We start from the raw sequence: 19,007 nt of genomic DNA on the forward strand, positions 1-19,007 counted from the left end.
CAGGGTACAGGATTCCACCCTCCTTCTTTATTTACTGTAGTGTGGGAGCAGAATTCCAGACTGGGGTGGAATTGTACATGGTTCCAGATTTAATCTATGACATCTCTAGTTAAAAGAACCTCAGCTAGCATGACTGGAAAAAAAATTCTTCCTGCAAATCTTCCTGGGAAGCATTGCCAGCCAACTATTACTAGTCAACATCTGGGGTGGAATGCATATGGAATCCAGATATTATTGGACTGCAACTCCCAAAATTCCTAACCTGGAGTTTCAGTTCCACATCAGAAGGCCACATGATTCCCTCCCTTGCCTTACTGATCTTGGATTAATGGTCTGATTTGGTATGAGACAGTTTCATGTGCACACCAAGAAAAAAGTTATAATAATTTCTTAAATATATGCCTGTGGAGGACCAACAGGAGCATGGCTCCAAACTGTAATGTACTGTACCCTAGTTCTCCATCTATGCTTTCACAAATCTGAGATAAAGCCTAAGAAGCCTTTAAATCTCTCCAAAATAAAGAGGGATAATTTAGTGCTTCATTTTCTCCCCTCACATACTCGTAACAGTAGAACATAAATGATGTGTGAGAGGCTTTGAGTACCAGTTCTAATATTTATCTCTCGCTACCTCTTTTTTGGCTTAAAGGTAAGGATAATACCATTTATATGGGGCCAGTTAGTGGTTGTCCTTTTCATACAATGGAAGTTTCACTTAGCTGATCTAGTATTTGATGTTTGTATATGGTGCAATAGTGCAGTCATTGGCTGCTGGTGGGTCATGACATTTCCTGGTAGTGGTCCATTCCAAGAGAAAACCATATGCAAAATTCACCCAGGTCTGGAAATATGCGATTTTCCTAATTTCTTATTAAAAACAGGGAAAGGTTTAAAAAAAACACATGAATCACATTTTATTAGAGTTAATGATAAACATTAGTTGGGAACATCAGATAAATTAAAATGTCTGACATGTTTTGTAATAAATGACAGCCCTGACACAAAAATGATGTTGCAGTTCTACTTGGCATACAGATTATAAGAGAACACTGTCCAGGTTGTTTTTGCATAATGCTTCATATGTATTTGACCATTGAGAACTGGCCATTGAGCGCTCCTGAAGAGTGCTATGCTTTGTTTTTTTTAAAAGTCCTCCCCTCTGCTGTTCACCTGTCATTTTTATTGCAACTCAGAGTCAGCTCTTAGTCCAGTAATTATATTGGCTCATACTGGTGCTCTCAAGTTAAATAAGAGAAGAAAAACAGAAATGGTAACACCATGCTTTCCACAAATACATGCTGCTATTTCCTGTTTAACCATGTAATTCTGCTCAGATGTTGGTCACTCTCCCATTTTTCAAAGGAAACTAAGGGAAAGAGAAAACCTGAACACCACTTTTCCTCCCAGCTTCCCTTCCAGCACCTATGATGTGCAGATTATCAAGATATGGAAAGCTGATGTGCTGTCTTGTCCAGTGGTTTATTCTAGTTAGATTTATATTATTATTATTAACCTTTATTTATAAAGCGCTGTAAATTTACACAGCGCTGTACATACAATCTTTATAATTGGACAGTTCCCTGCCCTAAGGCTTACAATCTAAAAAGACATGGCACAAAAGGAGAAGGGCTATATGACACTAACAACAACACAAGAACCTAATAACATTTTATTTATGGTTTCTGACTTCAGTGTGTTAAAGGCTGTACTATCCTGCTTTAAGACAACTCTAGGAGCACAGGATTTCCATATTATTTGGCTCAGGTACCTGACACTTTGAGCAGCCAGTGAGGCATATTCTAAGATGAAATATTTCTCCATCTCCATTTTGGCTAGTGCTACCTTCTTTAGCAATGTACTTACATTGCTGCTATTTTAAGGAGAGAGAATAGATTCATATTCATCACCTCTACAGGAAGAGTGTGGTTGGAGTTAAATTTCCTTGTGTGAGGGGGGTAAAAAGAAGAGTGCTTATCTGTTGCTTGAATTGCCATAAAATATCAAGTTGGTGCCAATTCTTATACTGTAATAAGATGGCATTTCTGCTGCTCCCTCCCATGTCATTCCAGTAATGCAATAGGAGAGGTTGCAAAGGAGTTACCTACAAGGCTTTAGCCCCTAACATCACCTAAGGAATATCATGGAAGAAGAAGCAGCTTAGCCAACAGATCCTTTTCTTTGTATGTTGGTCATTCAGTTCTGTGCTGTTGTGATTTAAGGAAAATTGTGTAAGGAATTTTTCCCATACCGTCTTCCCCACTTCAGCAACCTCCCCCCCCCACACACACACAAAAAGTCTTGGGTGGGAGTCCTGAACGGTGTGGACAGCAAAGGCTTTCAGGAGATGGAAACAGACAGCATTCCTTATAAAACTGCCTTTGGTTAACTTGTGCTAAGAGTTCAAATCATTGTAACTACTATGCTTTCCACTTAAGTCTGCCATATGCGTATTATTGCTACTGTACAGTTGTCTGGGCTCCTTGCCAGACCTGTTCACCTATCCAGCCAAAGGCAACTAGTGGAAAATTAATGAGATGGTAAAATTAATACGGATTAATATGATAGTGAGCATATGTGGTTGGTAATGGTATCCCAACTCCCTTCACCATTAACCATATCATTCACCAATTAAAAGACCTCTGTTAGATGCCACTTTCAGGTAAACTGGTATCCAGTCAGGCAGATTTCTTTAGACATTCCTGTCTCAGTATAGTTGTTTTAATATTATCTGTGCTGCATTTAACAGGTTTTGGTGAAAATAATCTTTTTGTGCTTCGTTCACATCATGCCCCCTGTACATCAAGGGGAATTGCATCAGCAAACCAGTGGGAGAAGACTTTGGATGCATGGCTTTGTGTTCCACAGGACAATCTAGCCAACAGTAGAGTTGGTACTAACATGTCCTTTAGTTTTCTGGAATCCAGTTGGTTTCATGAACCTTCATGAGTTGACCATCCAGAAACACTGGATACTCTAGCTATAATTCAGTATTGCCTGTGTTGTTGCTACTGCTGCTCCTGTTACCTTCAATCCCTTTCCAACCTGTGGCACCCCTAAGGTAAACCTATTATGGGGCTTTCTTGGCAAGATTTGTTCAGAGGAGGTTTGTCATTGCCTTCCCTTGAGGCTGAGAGCATGTGACTTGCCCAAGGTTTCAAGACTAAACTGAGAATCGAACCCTGGTCTCCTGAGTCATAGCCCAACACTCAAACCGCGTTCTTTATTCTGCAGCAGATGCTGATTTTGCCTTAAAATGAGCTTTCTTCCTCCTGGAAATATGTTCACATCCCAAAATGTCTTCCCTGCAATTTATCTAAGAGTGAACCTGAGAAAATTTTATTAATTGTCTGGTAAAATAATTTCATTTTAAAAGCTCAGGAAATACCAGAGTCGAGGTGACAGGTCTCATGCTTTCTCTGAAAGGTTAAGATTTAAATTTAATATCTTGCCTTCCTTCCATCCCCCTCCTTTTTTTGTTACAGTTAGCTATGCTTTCTTGGCTAAGTCTGAAATAATTTCATTGTAATATCTATAGTTAATAGCCCAGGTGCCACAGTTTCCAGGCTCTGCTAGCTGGCTTTTCTCTTGTCTTGAGATTCAAAGTTTTTATCCTGTTCTTTTCGAGTAACAAATCAAGTAACCAGTCCTTGTTAAATGCTCTCAGAACTCTGAAATAAACACATTGCAATTGTGGTTCTTAGCATGTTTTTGACAGAATATGAATTTTTTACCTTGAGCAGACTGCTATCCCAATGTCCTTGTCTTGTTTGTCTTTCAGACTGTTTTGCTTCTGCATTACTGAAACACATCATTCATCAGGTGCTGTGGAAGCATATCATTGTAACCCATGTTCTCTCTGCCCTTTTTTAAATCTAGCCTCTACTTGTGAATTTTCTGACATTGTGGAATTACTGCTGAAATCTGGAGCTGACCCTACTCTTCGAGACATTGAGGGATACTTGCCTGAAGAGGTGACAGACTGTCGGGTAATCACCTCCATGCTGCAGGAGCACACCGCAGGCAAAGCTTAACCAAAAGAACAAGGAAGTACCCAGCCCTAGCCCAGGACTCTCAAAAGGAAGAAAAATGGCAATAAACCCCTTCTTCTCCCACATAATTGGTATGCATGATGTCTGGTGAGTGAAACATGTTTAAGGGAGGTGCTTGCTATGGCTGTATACCCCAGGGGGTAGAAAATAAAGCAAAGGAGCATGCAGTGCATAATACAGCCCCTGCCTACAGTTATGACTTGTTACATTTTGGAACACTAAGATCAACCAAATCAGATTTATTGAGCTTCTGGTGGCCCAGTAAACATGGCTAATGGGATGTGTTGTTGGATGGGTCACGTGTTATGTAGAATTGGTACAGCATAAAGCTCATTTTGCATTTATTAGTATGAGTGTGGGGCAGAGGAAAGGAACAGCTACATTAAGGTTGCTATCCTATGTGTGTTTGGAGAAAGCCCCATAGAACTCTGTGGGATTTGCCTTCCCAAGTGAATATACATATGATTGAGTTGGAAGAGTAGCTGCTTTTTTGCAAAATACAAATTATTTCTAAGAAGAAGGAAACGGATAGGCAGCGAGGGGAAGAAATTAGCCAGTTTATAACATTTTCTATCTAACAAAAATCACTTATTACTCAAAGAGAGTACTGTTCCACTATTGTGATTTCCTTGAACTGAAGAAAGGAGTTTTGTAAGATGTCAGAATGGAGGGCTTTTCTACTGAATCTACTGAAGATCAAAATGTCAAAATGAGGAGGTTGAGTTATCACAATGTTAAACAAAAGTTGAAAACTGATGCGAATGTCCATTATGTGTATCCCTCTGTCTCTATTGTAAAATACTGTCTTGCACAATAAAAGATAAATCAAAGGATAGTTTGTGAATTGTTCCTTTCTCTTGCCAGGTGTGAAATTCAAACAAATTCCACAAGCATGTGCTGAACACTGTGAAATAACACTATGTTATTTTGTGGGGATTTCATGAGCTTTCTCTTTAGTACTTTCTCTCTTTATTTTTTTTAAACAAAGGAGTGTTATTTGGGATATTAAAAAACCTTTCAAGACTAACACAACTTTAAGAGGAAGAATGGCAGTGAACATCAATGAGTATGAGTGGCGCAGTGGTTAAATGCCTGTACTGCAGCCACTTGTGAGTTCAGTACCAGCCAGGAGCTCCTGGTCAGCTCAGTCTTGCATCCTTCCATAGGCTGCTAAAATGAGTACCCAGCTGGTTGGAGGCAATTAGCTTACACTTTGTAAACCATTTAGTACATCAGTAAGGAGTATAGAAATGTACTTGCCACTTGCTAACATTTGATTAAGAATCCAGAAAGTGGGGAAGAAAAATATTAATTAAGGCTTGGTGTTTATACTGCTGTGAATTGCGGTTACATTTTGAAGTCACACAGATCAGTTGAATTCCCTTGCCATTAACGAGAGACAGTGTGGTGTAGTGGCTTGAGTATTGGACTGTGACTCTGGAGGCTAGGGTTCCCTGCTCAGGCACTGGGCAACTTTGAGCAAGTTACAGTCTCAGCCTCAGAGGAAGGCCATGGCAAACCCCCTCTGAACAAATCTGCCAAGAAACTCCCATATGGGTTTGCCTTAGGTTCACCAAAAGTCAGAAACAGCACACAACACCAGCACTTATAATTCTGAACATGTGTCATAGGTGCCACTAGAAATGGGGCATATGAATCAGATTGCAAAGCATGGAAAAATAGTAAACGTTGCTGTTCACAAATAGCTATAGACGTCAGAATTAATCTGACATAGTCCTCCAAAACCTTCATATTAGGATTCTACATATTCTACATATTTCTGGGTTTGTGGCCTTTTACCATCACCTTTGCCACTTTGACATGTTGCTCCTTGTACAAAGATTGTACAAGCCGGCAAGTCTGTTCTCTAGCTGGGTTTGCTGAAAAGATCAGAGTGATACACACACACACAAAATTCATTATAAAAAAGTGACAACCTATTTAATTTAATTAATTTAATTTGTTTTATTTATATACCGCTATTCCAAAGATCATAGCGGTGAACAGCAAGTAAGCTAATTTGCCCCCAACAGTCTGGGTACTCATTTTAGCGACCTCGGAAGGATGCAAGCCTGAGTCGAGCTTGGGCCCTTTTGCTGGTCTTGAACTCGCAACCTTGTGGTTTCGAGTGAATGGCTGCAGTACAGGCATTTAACCACTGCGCCACCAGGGCTCCTATTTAGGGTAGAGTATATGTTGCAGAACTATGGATGTCCCCAACACCCCTGTCCTGCCTGTATTATCTTCCCTGAATTGTAAGTCAGGCAAATTCTTCATTGAATAATCAGTTCCCTATTGATCTTTTCCCTAACACCCAATATTTTATCATCCTGTGGATATTGGATACATGGTTACTAGTATTGTTGTATAGCTTAGATACTGGTCACAATCCAACATCCCCTTAGTATAGCATAAAAATCCACGCATAGACCTACATTAGGCTGAGCCATCAACCCTTCCCCCAAGAAGTGCTTGAAACTACCCCACACAGCTGTTCCCTGCTCCACAGAAAGTTGGCAGGATTGCAGAAGTATCTGGCTTCAGCACTGATGTCATCGTTTTGTGTCTGTCTATGGGGATGTAGCCCACAGAACAGGGAACAGATGTGTGGAGTAACTTTACAGGCTTTTCATTATGGGGGGAGAGATACCAGCCCCATCATCACCCACATAACTTACATGTGTGGATGTCCCTACAAGATGCCAGCCATACTGTCAGGTGCCTTTTGGTGCATGATGATTTGAAGCATAAAAAGGTATGATTGTTGCAGCATGGCTGGCAACTGTTTTCTGTTTCATTGCCGGATTCAAGAAATGCTCAGTTTTGGATCTGTGCTACAGAGAGGTTGGCAAAAGTTAAAAGAACAGAGCAGTCACCTTTCTGTGTTCTTTTGGCGTGTAGCACCTACTTTGCCTGGAAGCCAGGATTTATTTATTCTTTTGTGCTGAAGGTTATCCTTGTTGGCATTTTAATATTTTAAAGGGAAGCTCTCTCTGATGGACATCATGTGTACTAAAAAAGCTCTCTCAAAATAACACATGCTTGGTGCGTGCCCAGATGCAAAGTGGCAAACAACAGTGCCCACAGCTTCCACAGAGTACATTTACAGAGCTTAGGCCTGGATATGTTTATAGCACTTTAGGGCTGTTTGTGAGGTTGGAACCCTTCCAAGAAAAAAAAGGAAAAATGAGAAGGCATATATTATTGTTTATAATCTGCTTTATTCAGCCAACCATTTCCCCCCAACAGCCCCCTGGATTGCTGTTTAAATCCTCTGGTGCCTTTAACTACTAAAACTGAAAATGGTTAATGCGCATTCAAACTAAGCTTGGCATCTACTTCGGGAAATCACTTTAATTGAGAAGCATTAAATGTTAAAATGATTAAAATATATAAAGCCAACATGGTGTGTTTAAACAGCCCAGACTGATAGCTTCAGAGTGCTTCTTGGCTCAGCATGCATGAAGCGTGAGATTCAAAGGCCAGTACAGTTAGGAATTCCCTAAAAAGAAACCCAGTCCCTTTCCTTCTCTCATTTCAGTGGCTGGCTAACAATAATGAGCAAGCAGTTCTTGGCAAATGCAGGTCCTGCAAAAGACCCCATGGGGAAGGTTTAGTGACTTGATATTTTGGCTGAGTCTTTTCTTTTTGGTGTGTGTAATGACCAGAGAGTGATGTTTGTAAGAGGAATATTCCCATTTCATTTTCATCTCTGCATCATACATCTCCCTTCAGTTTTAAATTTGGATAGATGAAGTGATTGATGCACTGATGCTCAGGTGGATCCACAAAACTTTAAAAGATATTTGCATAAAGTCTTTTGTGTAAAATTTTTTTAAAATTGAAGATAGAACTGTAAATACAATTTTTTGTCCAACTACGAGCTGGACTTTTTCTGTTCCCAAGAACAGAATATTCCATAGGTATTTCATGAAGTTTTCTTTCGCAGGATTACAGTGGATTCTAGGAAGGAGTATACAAACATGTGCTCTGATTCTCTAATGTTGAAAAATCGTTGAGTGACTGTGCATCTGCTCCCCAAAGCAGAACTGAAGTATCAAATTGTGCAAATGATGAGGAAAGCAAGTGGGCCCACTCTCATAATGTAACCATTCTGATTACATTGGTGGTGTTCAGCAAAGTGCATTCAACACCAGAAGTTCTTAGCTGAAAATGAACAAAGAAATCCCCATGGAGGTGTGAAAGTGTGAGTTTAGGTGGTTCTCTTTAGGATAAAATAATAGAAATGCTTTTGTTTTGTTTAAATGTGGACTCTCTTTTCCTTCTAAATGAAAGGATGCAGAACCATCTTTGCATATTGGAATGACATGATGTAACATGCATATAAACTTATCTGTACTGACTACCATTTAGTAAATATTAATGTCCAGGTGTATCTGTAACTAGTTGGCAGGGTGGCTATTTATTCTTTTTTACATCCTATGTATAATAAGATTTTCTTTGCTGTTTGGGAGGAAGATAGTACAAACAACTTCTCTTTCAAAATGATTACATTCACACATTTAAAAACCTCTGAATGTTGCTGATGCCTGAATACTGCTGTTTCCTTACAATGTAGTAGGCATGCATAGGCCAAGGGCAGACCTGCTTATCCATGTGTGGAAATAAAAGATCTGCATTCAGCCAGCTCCATTCAAAGTGATGAGACCTGGCAGTGCCAGCTTGAGCTGCTGGCATCTTGAAAGGATTCAGAGAAGCCAAATGGAATTCTTCTCATTCTCTTGATAAATTAGTTAAATTATTAGTTGGTGGGACTACTTACAAGGTTATTTTATCTCTAAAGTCTCAGGCAGCTATGTACTCGAAATCTATTTGTACAAAATATGCCCTCTCCTGTCTCTGCAAACCTGCACATTGTTGACCAATCCATTCGTCAACAAATCCATTGTTGACCAATAACACTCTGTCTATAGAGGCCTATTTGCTTCTTGATCGGAAACTTTGTGACTAGGCCATAGTGACCAATTTAAGCTCAGGGCACTAGTGCTCCTTTGTGCTAAAACTTTAGTACTAGGTGTTTTAGACAACCGCATCCAGCTCGGCAGTAAGTGAATGTAATATATTTAACCTCTGAGAAAATATCCCAGTTCTATAAGCAAAATCTTCTCACCGCTCTCTTCTCTAATTGAGCTTTTCATGCAAGATATAAAAAGGCACGTGAATCCTAAATAACTTTTCTTATTTATTTTACATAGAACTTTTTGTTTTTGTTTTTTTTATTTTTTACATACAACTCATGCCAGCGCACAGGAGGCATATACCAAGAAACTTGCCAGGTTTTCTTGTGGTGTTTTTTCCCCAAAGACACATGGCAATAAATATGTTTCTTTCTCTCCCCAAAACCCCAAACTTCACTTTAGAACTATACAAAATTTATAACCACAAGGTGGTCATGGTGAGAAAGAGCAAACTGAGATGATTGTGGTGGGTTAAAGAGTGTTCAAAACAGCTTCAGAATTAGAGTCCAAGATGCTATGTTTGTTCCTGGTCTTCCTCCTCCGCTAGGGGAAACAGACCTGTGCTTGCATGTCTACACAGCAAAGCTATTGCACAGAATGTCGGAGTTGCTCAGAACATCCCTGCCCCACGCACAGAACCTGTGCTCTGCTTCAGGCAGAAAGGAAGCCATCTCATTCCTCAGATGTCACCCATGTGCTTTACCATCTTGCATTTACTAAATAGTATGGAGATAATATTGCTGATAGTCTGCTTTTGCAATATTGGCTTCAGTGTCGGATGGAGCAAATCCTGTTTGTTTGTTTGTTTGTTTGTTTAAGAGAGAGATAAGACAGTGGCCAAACCCAAGAAGCAGAGGCAGCATGCCAGTGATGTGCTTTTTCTTCTCTCTTTTTTTTAAAGTTTCACTTCAGCCACTGTGGGCAGAACCCTGCAACGGCAGGTCAGAAAACAAAACATGTGCACACTGAAATGAATGCGTCCTTCTGGAGTGCTGTTTCCAAATTTTAAAGTGCAGTGTCCTAAAGAAGAGAGACAACTCATCTTTCTTTTTGATCCTTCCTTATTCGATACTGAGCTGCTTTAGATTGTAGGTAAAGGCTGAAGTCAAAGAAAGAGTCCTGGTCCAACGTTAAGATCAGAGGTGAGGCCAGCATACTGCAAAGCTAGACAGAACTTGGAGTGAAGCTTTTCATGGATTATTAAAGAGACATGGGCAGTAAAGTACATGCAGTTATCAACTTAATCCCTTTGGGAGGCCAAGACACAAAATTGGAATGATTCTCTGTCTTTCAGAACAATTGCAAGCAAATGGTTTTGCCTATGTTAGGCTGAAATGATTAAATCCTCTAGAAAAGTCAAATTTTATCAGGCTCTTCATGGAAAAGCACTCATACTTAATGTTTAACCTTGGGTGTGTGAAGCAAGTGTCATTGTTATGTCATTCTAGCATTCAGGGATGTCTGTGTCCTTCCTAGAGTGCTTGAAGTGTACCATGAAGTAGGAAGAGCTAACAACATCTAACTATAAGGTGAGGCAAGCAGTTGTTCCTTGGCTTTTTGCGAGAAAGGCTATAGAAACCAGTAATAAGGGATAATTTCATCTGTACGCAAGACTTTTAAATCCATCTGCCAATACATAGCAATGAATTCTGCCTAATGTGTTAATATGATTGGGGTGCAAATGGACCTGTGAACAAGTTGCAAGAATCTAGATTTTATGAGTTCAATAAAATCGCCATGCAATTATATTTTGCTGATACCTCAAGCTGCAATGGTGTGATTATAGCATGGACCTGCATTGAGTTCTTACTGTTCCTGGTAAAATGCTTTTTTAAAAACTCCCCTCCTCTTACACTTAATCCTAGCAGGGTTTCCTATCTTGGTTTGATAGTGGAATGATGTGCAGATACTTTCATTTGTACTCTGGAAGATGTAACAGATAACTAGTGTCATCATCTACATGTAGACTTATTGACATTTGCTGTGGATATTCACCAGCTCTCAGAGTTGAGGAAGAAAAAACGGGGTTTTTTAAAATGGTTTTTTAGGTTTAAACCAAGTTTTTTGCATTAACATTTTAATTTTAAAAAACTGAATCTTGCTGAATACTGTGAAACATTATTTTATGTATTAGAAAGTTTGACTAACTGTGTTTTAATGCTTCCTAACATTAAAAATCCAAAGTTATGAGGCTTTGATATAATTTATATCTTTCAATAAAATTTTGGGAATTATATTGACAAGTTGGTAGCCTATATATAGGAGTATAAGACTACACCAATATAGGACTAAATCAGAAAATGAAGTGGCAAAATGTAGTTCAGATGTAATGGTTGCTAGCTTAAACAATTTTTCTTTAAAAAGTGCTGTTTTAAGCAGGTTCTTTGGGTTGAACTTATGTTAATTGAAGGGTTTGTTTCTGAATGGCATTTCTTGCACTATAAAATCAAATAAAAGTGATTAAGAAGAAGCAACTGATACCGGATACTGGTCTAACAATGAACAACTGCCAATAAACTGTCCAACTTAAAATGTTTAAGTACAGACAGTCGTTGTTGTTCCAATAAAAGAGTTGGAAAATAGTAATAATAGCCAGACTTTTTTTTAAAGAAAATAACCAATTTGACAAAACCTGGCGGTTTTTTAAAAGAAAAGGTTATTTGGTTTAAACCAACTGACCCTTTCATAGCTCTTCCTTGATGTTGCTAACTTGGCCTTGTAGTCAGCAGCAGAAAACAAGGAAATTCAAGTGTGCAGAACTAAGCTGCCGAAAGCAAATTTCCTTCTTCCCAGAACAGCCTCTCCATCCCCTGAAAATTCCCCACAGAGGGTCAGGGGACCCAATTGAATGGGGGTGACCTATGGGGAGGGAGGAGGATCTTCCAAATCAAACAGGGACCTTCTTCAAGCAGACCCCTTTTAGCAGCAGGCAGACCCAAGGCCCAATAGATAAAGGGAAATTAAATATCAATCATAATTGTTCTTACAAAGCTTGGGTCCCTACCTAGCCTTCACTGCAACAAATCTCTTGCTAGAGAATTTAAAATTTACTATAGAGCATAATATCTCTTCAATATGGAAACTGAAAATCATAAAGGAACCTTTATGCCGTTTTAGCTCTGGGTCTCACTTTGATATTCTGCACTAGGGTGTGGGGAATCACTGTTTGGTGACGTATTTGTATTGCTTCTTGAGTTAACAAATCTGCTAAACTTGTCAATTCCCTTCTGACATTACCCCATATTTCCTTTGAAAATACTTTGTGGTGCATTTAAAAGGAAACTAAAGGTATTCCCTATTGACAAGGGTGTCAAATTGTGTCCAACCACAGGGGGTGGTGCTCATCTCCGTTACTAAGCCGAAGAACCAGCATTGTCAGAGACTACTCTTTGATCATGTGGCCAGCATGACTGCACAAACACTGTTTACCTTCCCACTGAAGTGGTACCTATTTATCTACTTGCATTTACATGCTTTTGAACTGCTAGGTTGGCAGAAGCTGGGAATAGTGATGGGAGATCACCTCATCATGCGGCACTCAAAGTGCCAACCTGCCAATCTTGCAATCTACATTCAGCATCTTAACCACTTGTTAAGTGCTGTCAAGATTGATTGGATGTGACACCGCATGTCATAAAATAAACAATGGCTACGTGTAACCTATATGAGTGAGGGAAATCCGCTATCCTGTTGATCGGGACCACAGCAGACTGAGATTCCTAACCCTCTAAGATGGTGTAAAGAGGAATTGCAACAGGAATCTTAATTCTGGCTTTAGCATTGAAGATCACTGGGAAGGGGTGTTGAACATCCATCTGTTGCATCCCAATTGACAGAACAGACAGATCCCCATTGTGTGCAGCAGTGGCTGATGTCAAGATTGTCAAAACTGGATGTGAAGTCAGGTCAGGAAATGCTACTTAGTCTTGTATTCTTAACTAAGTAGTTGATCTGGAAACACGGCCTCTGTTTTCTGCTCTGCTCTGCTCTGAGTGACATAGGAAATTGCTTTTTACCAAGTTAAGCTATTGGTTCATCTAGTTCCCTGTTGTTTTCAAGAACTGGCATCAGCAGATCTCCAGGGTTGCTAGGAACTGAACCAGGGGCCTTTTATATGCCAAGCACATGCTCTCCACTGAGCTATGTTCCCTTCCAGCTTAAGTTTACTTCAGTGTTAACGACACTTTTCTTTAGCTCCTATTCAGCTAAGCATAATCCAGCAATACTGATTCCTTTTAAAGGCTAGTGGGGTTGCAAATATGGAATAAATGAGATGGAAAGGAAGGTTCAATGTACAGTCCGCCCTTACCATACACGGGGGATCCGTTCTGGACACCACTAACCCTCGCGTAAGGTAAATTTCACATACACTGGAGTCCTATTTAATTGAATGGCAGCACACTCTGGCGCATGCACCATTTTGTCGCTCAACTCTCACTAGCCACATAACCTGGCATCCATGTACGGCGAGGGTGCATATGCGGAGGGTGGGCTGTATATAAAATTCCTGAAATATTCCAAGGTAGACTTGCAGTAGGCAAGGAAGGTGTAAAAAACACTGGCATAATAAAATAAAGGATAAAGCACTTCTAATGAGTAATCTGCACTGGAGTAATAATGCACTTTGACACCACTTTAGCTGACATGGCTCAATGCTATGGAATTCTGAGATGTGTAGTTTTGTGAGATATTTAGCTTTCTCTGTCAACATTCTGGTTCCTCAAAAAACAACAGGTCCCAGGATTCTATAGCATCAAGACACAGCAGTTAAAGCAGTTCAAACTGCATCATTTCTGCAGTGCAGATTAAATCTAATATTCATTGATTCCAATGGAAGACGTGGGCCCATTGTTTTCTTACCCACAGAAACCCAAAGGACATAAAAGTGATTAATTTTTGCCCAGAATATGCCATATTTTTGCAAGCTTCATCTATAGCTGCAAAAGCCTTAGGGAAAAAGTATTCATAACTTTAAAATGCCATATTTCCTTTACCTTAATGGTTAACAAAACCCAAAATGTGAACATCACACAGGTCCTCTCTACACATTTTTCGTTGTGCACAGTATGACCAACCCAACTTTAAGAACATATGCAAAAATACACATGCTTGTTTGTTTTTTGTGCAGATTGCTTGTAACTGAAACAGAGGTATGTGTAATATGAGTGTTTGCAAAAACTTAAAATGTTCAAATTTAAATGATCAGGCAGAAAAAGATATTTGTCCTTGTTTTACATTCCTGTCTATGATTCCAACATGAATAATAAAAAAAAATGGATCTTTGTGGAATGGTTATGATGCTGAAATGATTGTTTTCTCTCTTGGAAGATAACACTCTCTTCAGTGATAAAGCTGCATTAGTCAGTCCTATAAAGCATCATGATAATAAATGACAGGAAAATGTATACAGTTCTAGCATTACTGGAAATGTGGATACATTCAAAACACTGAATTGGTTGAACCGTATGTAGCTCAAGCAGCAAAGCAAAACCAACATTTCTTTCAGTGGGCCTTCTCCACGTCTATAGCTTGATCTTGGTCTGGTCCTCAAAGAGTTGTATTTCTTTAATGCTTTTGCTTTTTTCAATTAAATGAAAGTGAGAGGGATAAATCAAAGACTGGTTTTAAATTAAGAAAAATGATTCTAAATTTTGATTATAAAAGAGACTGTGCTGTTTGGAAGGAATGCAAATCTATTTTGCAAGGGCTCAGAAGAGTGTCAAGTATCTTGCTGGTAAATCTAGAAAGTCAGAATCCATCTAGGCGACATCCACTGACTGATTTTTTTCCATGAGCAGAATTGGAAGAAGAAGTCACTCTCTTCCCCCCTACAGCACCCACTATGTTCTACAGGGCTATGAATCCCTTGGGAGCCATTTTTGAATGATGGTAAAAACTACAGGGGGATGGAGAGAAAGCTCTGGTTTGGTTATGTGGCAGCAGACTGTTGCATTTAGAGGAATGTGATTTTAAATAGCAAGACACGTGATCCTAATTTTAAGCTGCTTCCTCAGGCAGAAAGCAACCTTTATGATGAGCAAAGTTCCAATGAAATGTCTGTACTTGCTTCTTCTTTTTTTTTTAAAGTCTTTATGGATGAAAGGGGCTATATATACTTATCTAATGTGAAATACTTCTCAAGTCACACTCATTTAACTTTGCTCTTGTTGCTCAAATTGAGACAGTAAGTACAATTAGCCCTCCATATCCATGGATTCAAGCATCCACAGCTTGAAAATATTCAAAAATAATATATGAATTCCAAAAATCAAAACTTGATTTTGTCATTATATATAAGGGACGCCATTTTACTATCCATAGTATTCAATGGGGTTTGAATATCCACAGATTTTGGTATCCACGGGGGTCCTGGAACTAAACCCCAGCAGATACCAAGGGCCCACTGTACTTGCCTAGAGATGCAAGTAAAGCCTTAATTTCTTTCTGGCCTTAATCTGGGAACTGACCAGTTCGTAGAAGACACCAGAGTCTTTTTAAAAACAGCAAAAACAATAAGGTTCAAAACAGTTTGCAACTCCTTTTAAGCCAAGGCTGGGGACCTGGTGCCCCGTGACACATCTCCCATAATTTCTCACCACTGGCAATGCTATCTAGGGTTGATGGGATCTGCAGTCCAACAACACTTGGTGGGCCAAATGTTCTTTCTCCAGTTTGCAGATAGTAGAGGAAGGTTAGCGAGCCTGAGAACAATGTCTAGGAGTTGCAGGCTTTAGAGCATGGATGAATCCCTAACAAATATCAGATGCTGTTCACATAGCTGTCTCAGTAAAAAGTTTAATGTTCCTGATCTCAAATCAGCTCTGAAAACCCTTGACACCTCTGTCTTCCGGCTAATGTTTTGCTTCACATGATTGTCATGATCTTTTTCTTTCTCTTGTCCTTTATATTTTTTTACCTATCCTAGAAATCTTTCATTAGTAAGTGACCTTTGAACCATTTTTAATCTCCTAAAGAAGCTTCATCAGATTACTGTTGCATCCCTCTCTCTTCAGAAGATGGTGGGAGGAAACACACAGGTTGAGAGCAGAGTCTTGTGCAGCAGCATAGTAATGATGACATTATGAACGGCCGCATTGCTTAGAATGGTGCCATATTATAATATGGTCTGAAATACTGGGGAAGCATTGAACACTGAGTGTTAAACTTCACACTCAGGGATAGGCATTGACCATCTATGTAAACCTATTTCATATAAACTCTTTTCCTTTCTGAGCAGAAGGAATATGCCTTGTGCTTGACTTACATACAGAGCCTCTGGGCCATGAGCTGGCATCTGGGGACAATAGAGGGGTTTTGAATGCTTCTAGACCCCACTTGGGCTTTAACTCATGCTGCCCTTCTGCACACTCATCAAACCAATGCAGACTACTGCAAGATCAATAGCGGGGAGGGTGAATGTATATCTGTTCTTTGCAAGTTCCATGACAGAAGACAGTCCTAAAGGAAATGGACCTGCTCTCCTTGGAATTATTGGTCGCTACAGCACCCAGTCCAGATCACATACATTTTTGATGTCACTAATCATGGCATAGGCTTCACTATTCTGTCCATGATTATAGTAATTTTTCTTCTTATCCATTATGTAGCACATTATCCAGATAATGCTAACTCCGCTGACAAAAACAGTACTGCCAGAGGTTGCTTCCTGTGAGAATGGACTTCAGTAGGATAAGAATGCATCTGCTTAGGAGTTACTACTGCACCCTAGCAGATTGGGACAGCAATATGAAGGGAAAGGAGTGGAAAGCAGCCGCAACAACAACCCTCATGATGTGCTTGAGGGAGAAGAACAGATATCTGAAGTCTGCAAAATAAATAAAGGAACAGTGGCACCTGTGGCTGCCTACATTTACTCCTGAGTGAGGCAAAGATTTACCTCTTTGTGACATATCTACGGAAATATGGAATGAGGAGACAGAGCAAAAAATAATGGGAAGGTGGGAAAGGTGAGAGAGTAAACTCCCAGTAACGTTCTGTTCCTTTAGTAGTCAGTCTGGGAGGCCTCGCTTCAGAAGAATTGCATTTCCATATTTTAGTTGCCAGAGTTGAGCATATGAAGGACGGTGGCATGCCTCAGGAGAGCTGATGTGGCCAAATACCTGTCTAATCATTTCGGTATGTGCTAGTGTCATACTCAACAGCAGAAGTCTATGGAAAGAGTCAACAAACTTCCATTTGCTACAGCTGCTGCTCCCCCACCCCAAAGTCATACAAATACTTTACACCTCAATGTGCTGTATTCAGAAGCAGCTCCTCTTACAGTCCCACTTTTTCAAACAGAAAGCAAATATATATCTATATATTAATACCATATTTTCTTTCAGCTCTACAGGAAACAAATAGCAGATTCCCCTTCAAAATGAATGGAAACTTTTCTTGGGATGGCACATCTGTGATCCTTGAAGTTTGATTGATGTCCCCCATTTGGGTTTCTAATATGCTTTCAGGCCAAAAGAGCAAGTGGGAATATGGCAAGTAGAATGATATTTTAAAAAGGAGGGTGATCCATTTCATCAAGCCAAGAGGCAGGGCTTGTGGGAAAGTCTGGATAACCAACACTGCTTCCAGTAGAAATATCAGAGGTTGGGCCCCCAGCCATAGCTCTGAGTGTCTGGCTCACCCCCTGCCCTCCATGTGCTATTATTCCTAAATTATTGTCCATCGTGTAATCCAGACCATTTAGCAACGGAGTGTGTGATGGAAGAGATGATATAGAGGCTGGAGACTGGGGGATTCCATAAGGGCTTCCATCCCTCAGGTCCTGATAGGATTGTCCTGTCCCATCCATTGAGAAAGTACCATTCATTAGTTGTCCACCAGCCACTTCGCCAGCATTGCTATAAATTCTGTTGTTGTGGCCAAGCTCGGAAAGGATTTGGTCTTCTGTAAACAAAGCAAAAAAGGCTGTTTTTAGGTACAGTGGCAGCAGCAAGAACCACTTCATATATTTGGCATTGAGGCAACAGGGGTGGAGAATACTTACATCTTCAGGGCAGCCAAGACAGCAAAGCAAGGGGTGGGAAATGTGTGGCCTTGGGGTGGTGCTAGCCTGTTTTCTCCATATGCCCTGATCACTGACTACAACAGGGGAGAAGATGCGAGTTGGCACTTCAGCAGTATCTCCATGAGCAGAAGTTCCCTGCCTCAGCGAAAGCAGTGAATCTCAGCACATTCGCAGCCACTAGCGTGTGGCTCAGTTTTCATCATGGGCTACAGATTAGATACACACCATACTTTATGTTGTACGCTTGTGGGGAAAAGGTTCCATTGAAATACTTGTCATATATCATTTTGAAATATGCTTTTATTAACCTCTTACCTGTTTATTTTTGACTGCTCTAAAAGATAAAGTGCTGAACTCCAGTTATTTTCAGTAGGAAAGCTAAGCATAGGCTGAACCACCTCTTACAATGAGGCGTAACTTTTGAGTAGGCTGATCAATGTTTCTTGGTGTTTGTTTTCCAGTCTTATTCTACACATTTTTTTAGCCACACTTCAAAAGCTCTGTTTTGTGGTCTTTATAGTTTAAAATGGACCTTCTGGATTTGAAGAGAGGCATACTCTAATTTAAACACAATCAAGTTTTGCCAGGTAAAGACTTATAATAGTCTTCATATCACAGATTGAGAGAGAGAGAGAGAGAGCATAAAAATGGTACCATATATATGCGTTACTATCTTACAATCACATTTAAAATAGAATTAAAGGATTAAATTTGATCTCACTTTCATAAAAGCAATCAGGTTTGCCTAAGTTTGCAAATTGCTAAGGAAAAGGACTTTTTGTTTACCCAGGACATGTGTTTCTTATTATACAGTACTTAGGATGCAAAGATATAGCCATGTTAGTCTGTGGAATCAGTACATAGAGAGACCTTTGAGACTAACTGAACGAAATAAATTGGCAGCATGAGCTTTCATAGACTTCAGTCTACTAAATGCACCTGAGGAAGTAGACT

At 39.8% G+C, this 19,007-nt stretch overlaps 2 protein-coding genes across 2 annotated transcripts in view; one reads left to right on the forward strand and one right to left on the reverse strand.

The window, feature by feature from the left end:
• ACBD6 (acyl-CoA binding domain containing 6) overlaps positions 1 to 4,882 on the forward strand; it is a 146,672-nt gene extending 141,790 nt beyond the window's left edge. The window contains exon 8 of the mRNA XM_089515913.1: positions 3,877 to 4,882. Coding sequence (XP_089372039.1) covers positions 3,877 to 4,031 — 155 coding nt within the window. The 3' untranslated portion in view covers positions 4,032 to 4,882. The remainder of the gene's footprint in view (positions 1 to 3,876) is intronic.
• A 4,240-nt stretch (positions 4,883 to 9,122) lies between these two features.
• Positions 9,123 to 19,007, reverse strand: part of LHX4 (LIM homeobox 4) — a 92,534-nt gene continuing 82,649 nt past the window's right edge. Inside the window, exon 6 of the mRNA XM_089515914.1 lies at positions 9,123 to 17,932. Coding sequence (XP_089372040.1) covers positions 17,538 to 17,932 — 395 coding nt within the window. The 3' untranslated portion in view covers positions 9,123 to 17,537. The remainder of the gene's footprint in view (positions 17,933 to 19,007) is intronic.

This window comes from Sceloporus occidentalis, unplaced genomic scaffold (assembly GCF_023333645.1).
Source record: "Sceloporus occidentalis isolate IW3139 unplaced genomic scaffold, rSceOcc1.0.p SCAF_3, whole genome shotgun sequence".
Taxonomy (NCBI): domain Eukaryota; kingdom Metazoa; phylum Chordata; class Lepidosauria; order Squamata; family Phrynosomatidae; genus Sceloporus; species Sceloporus occidentalis.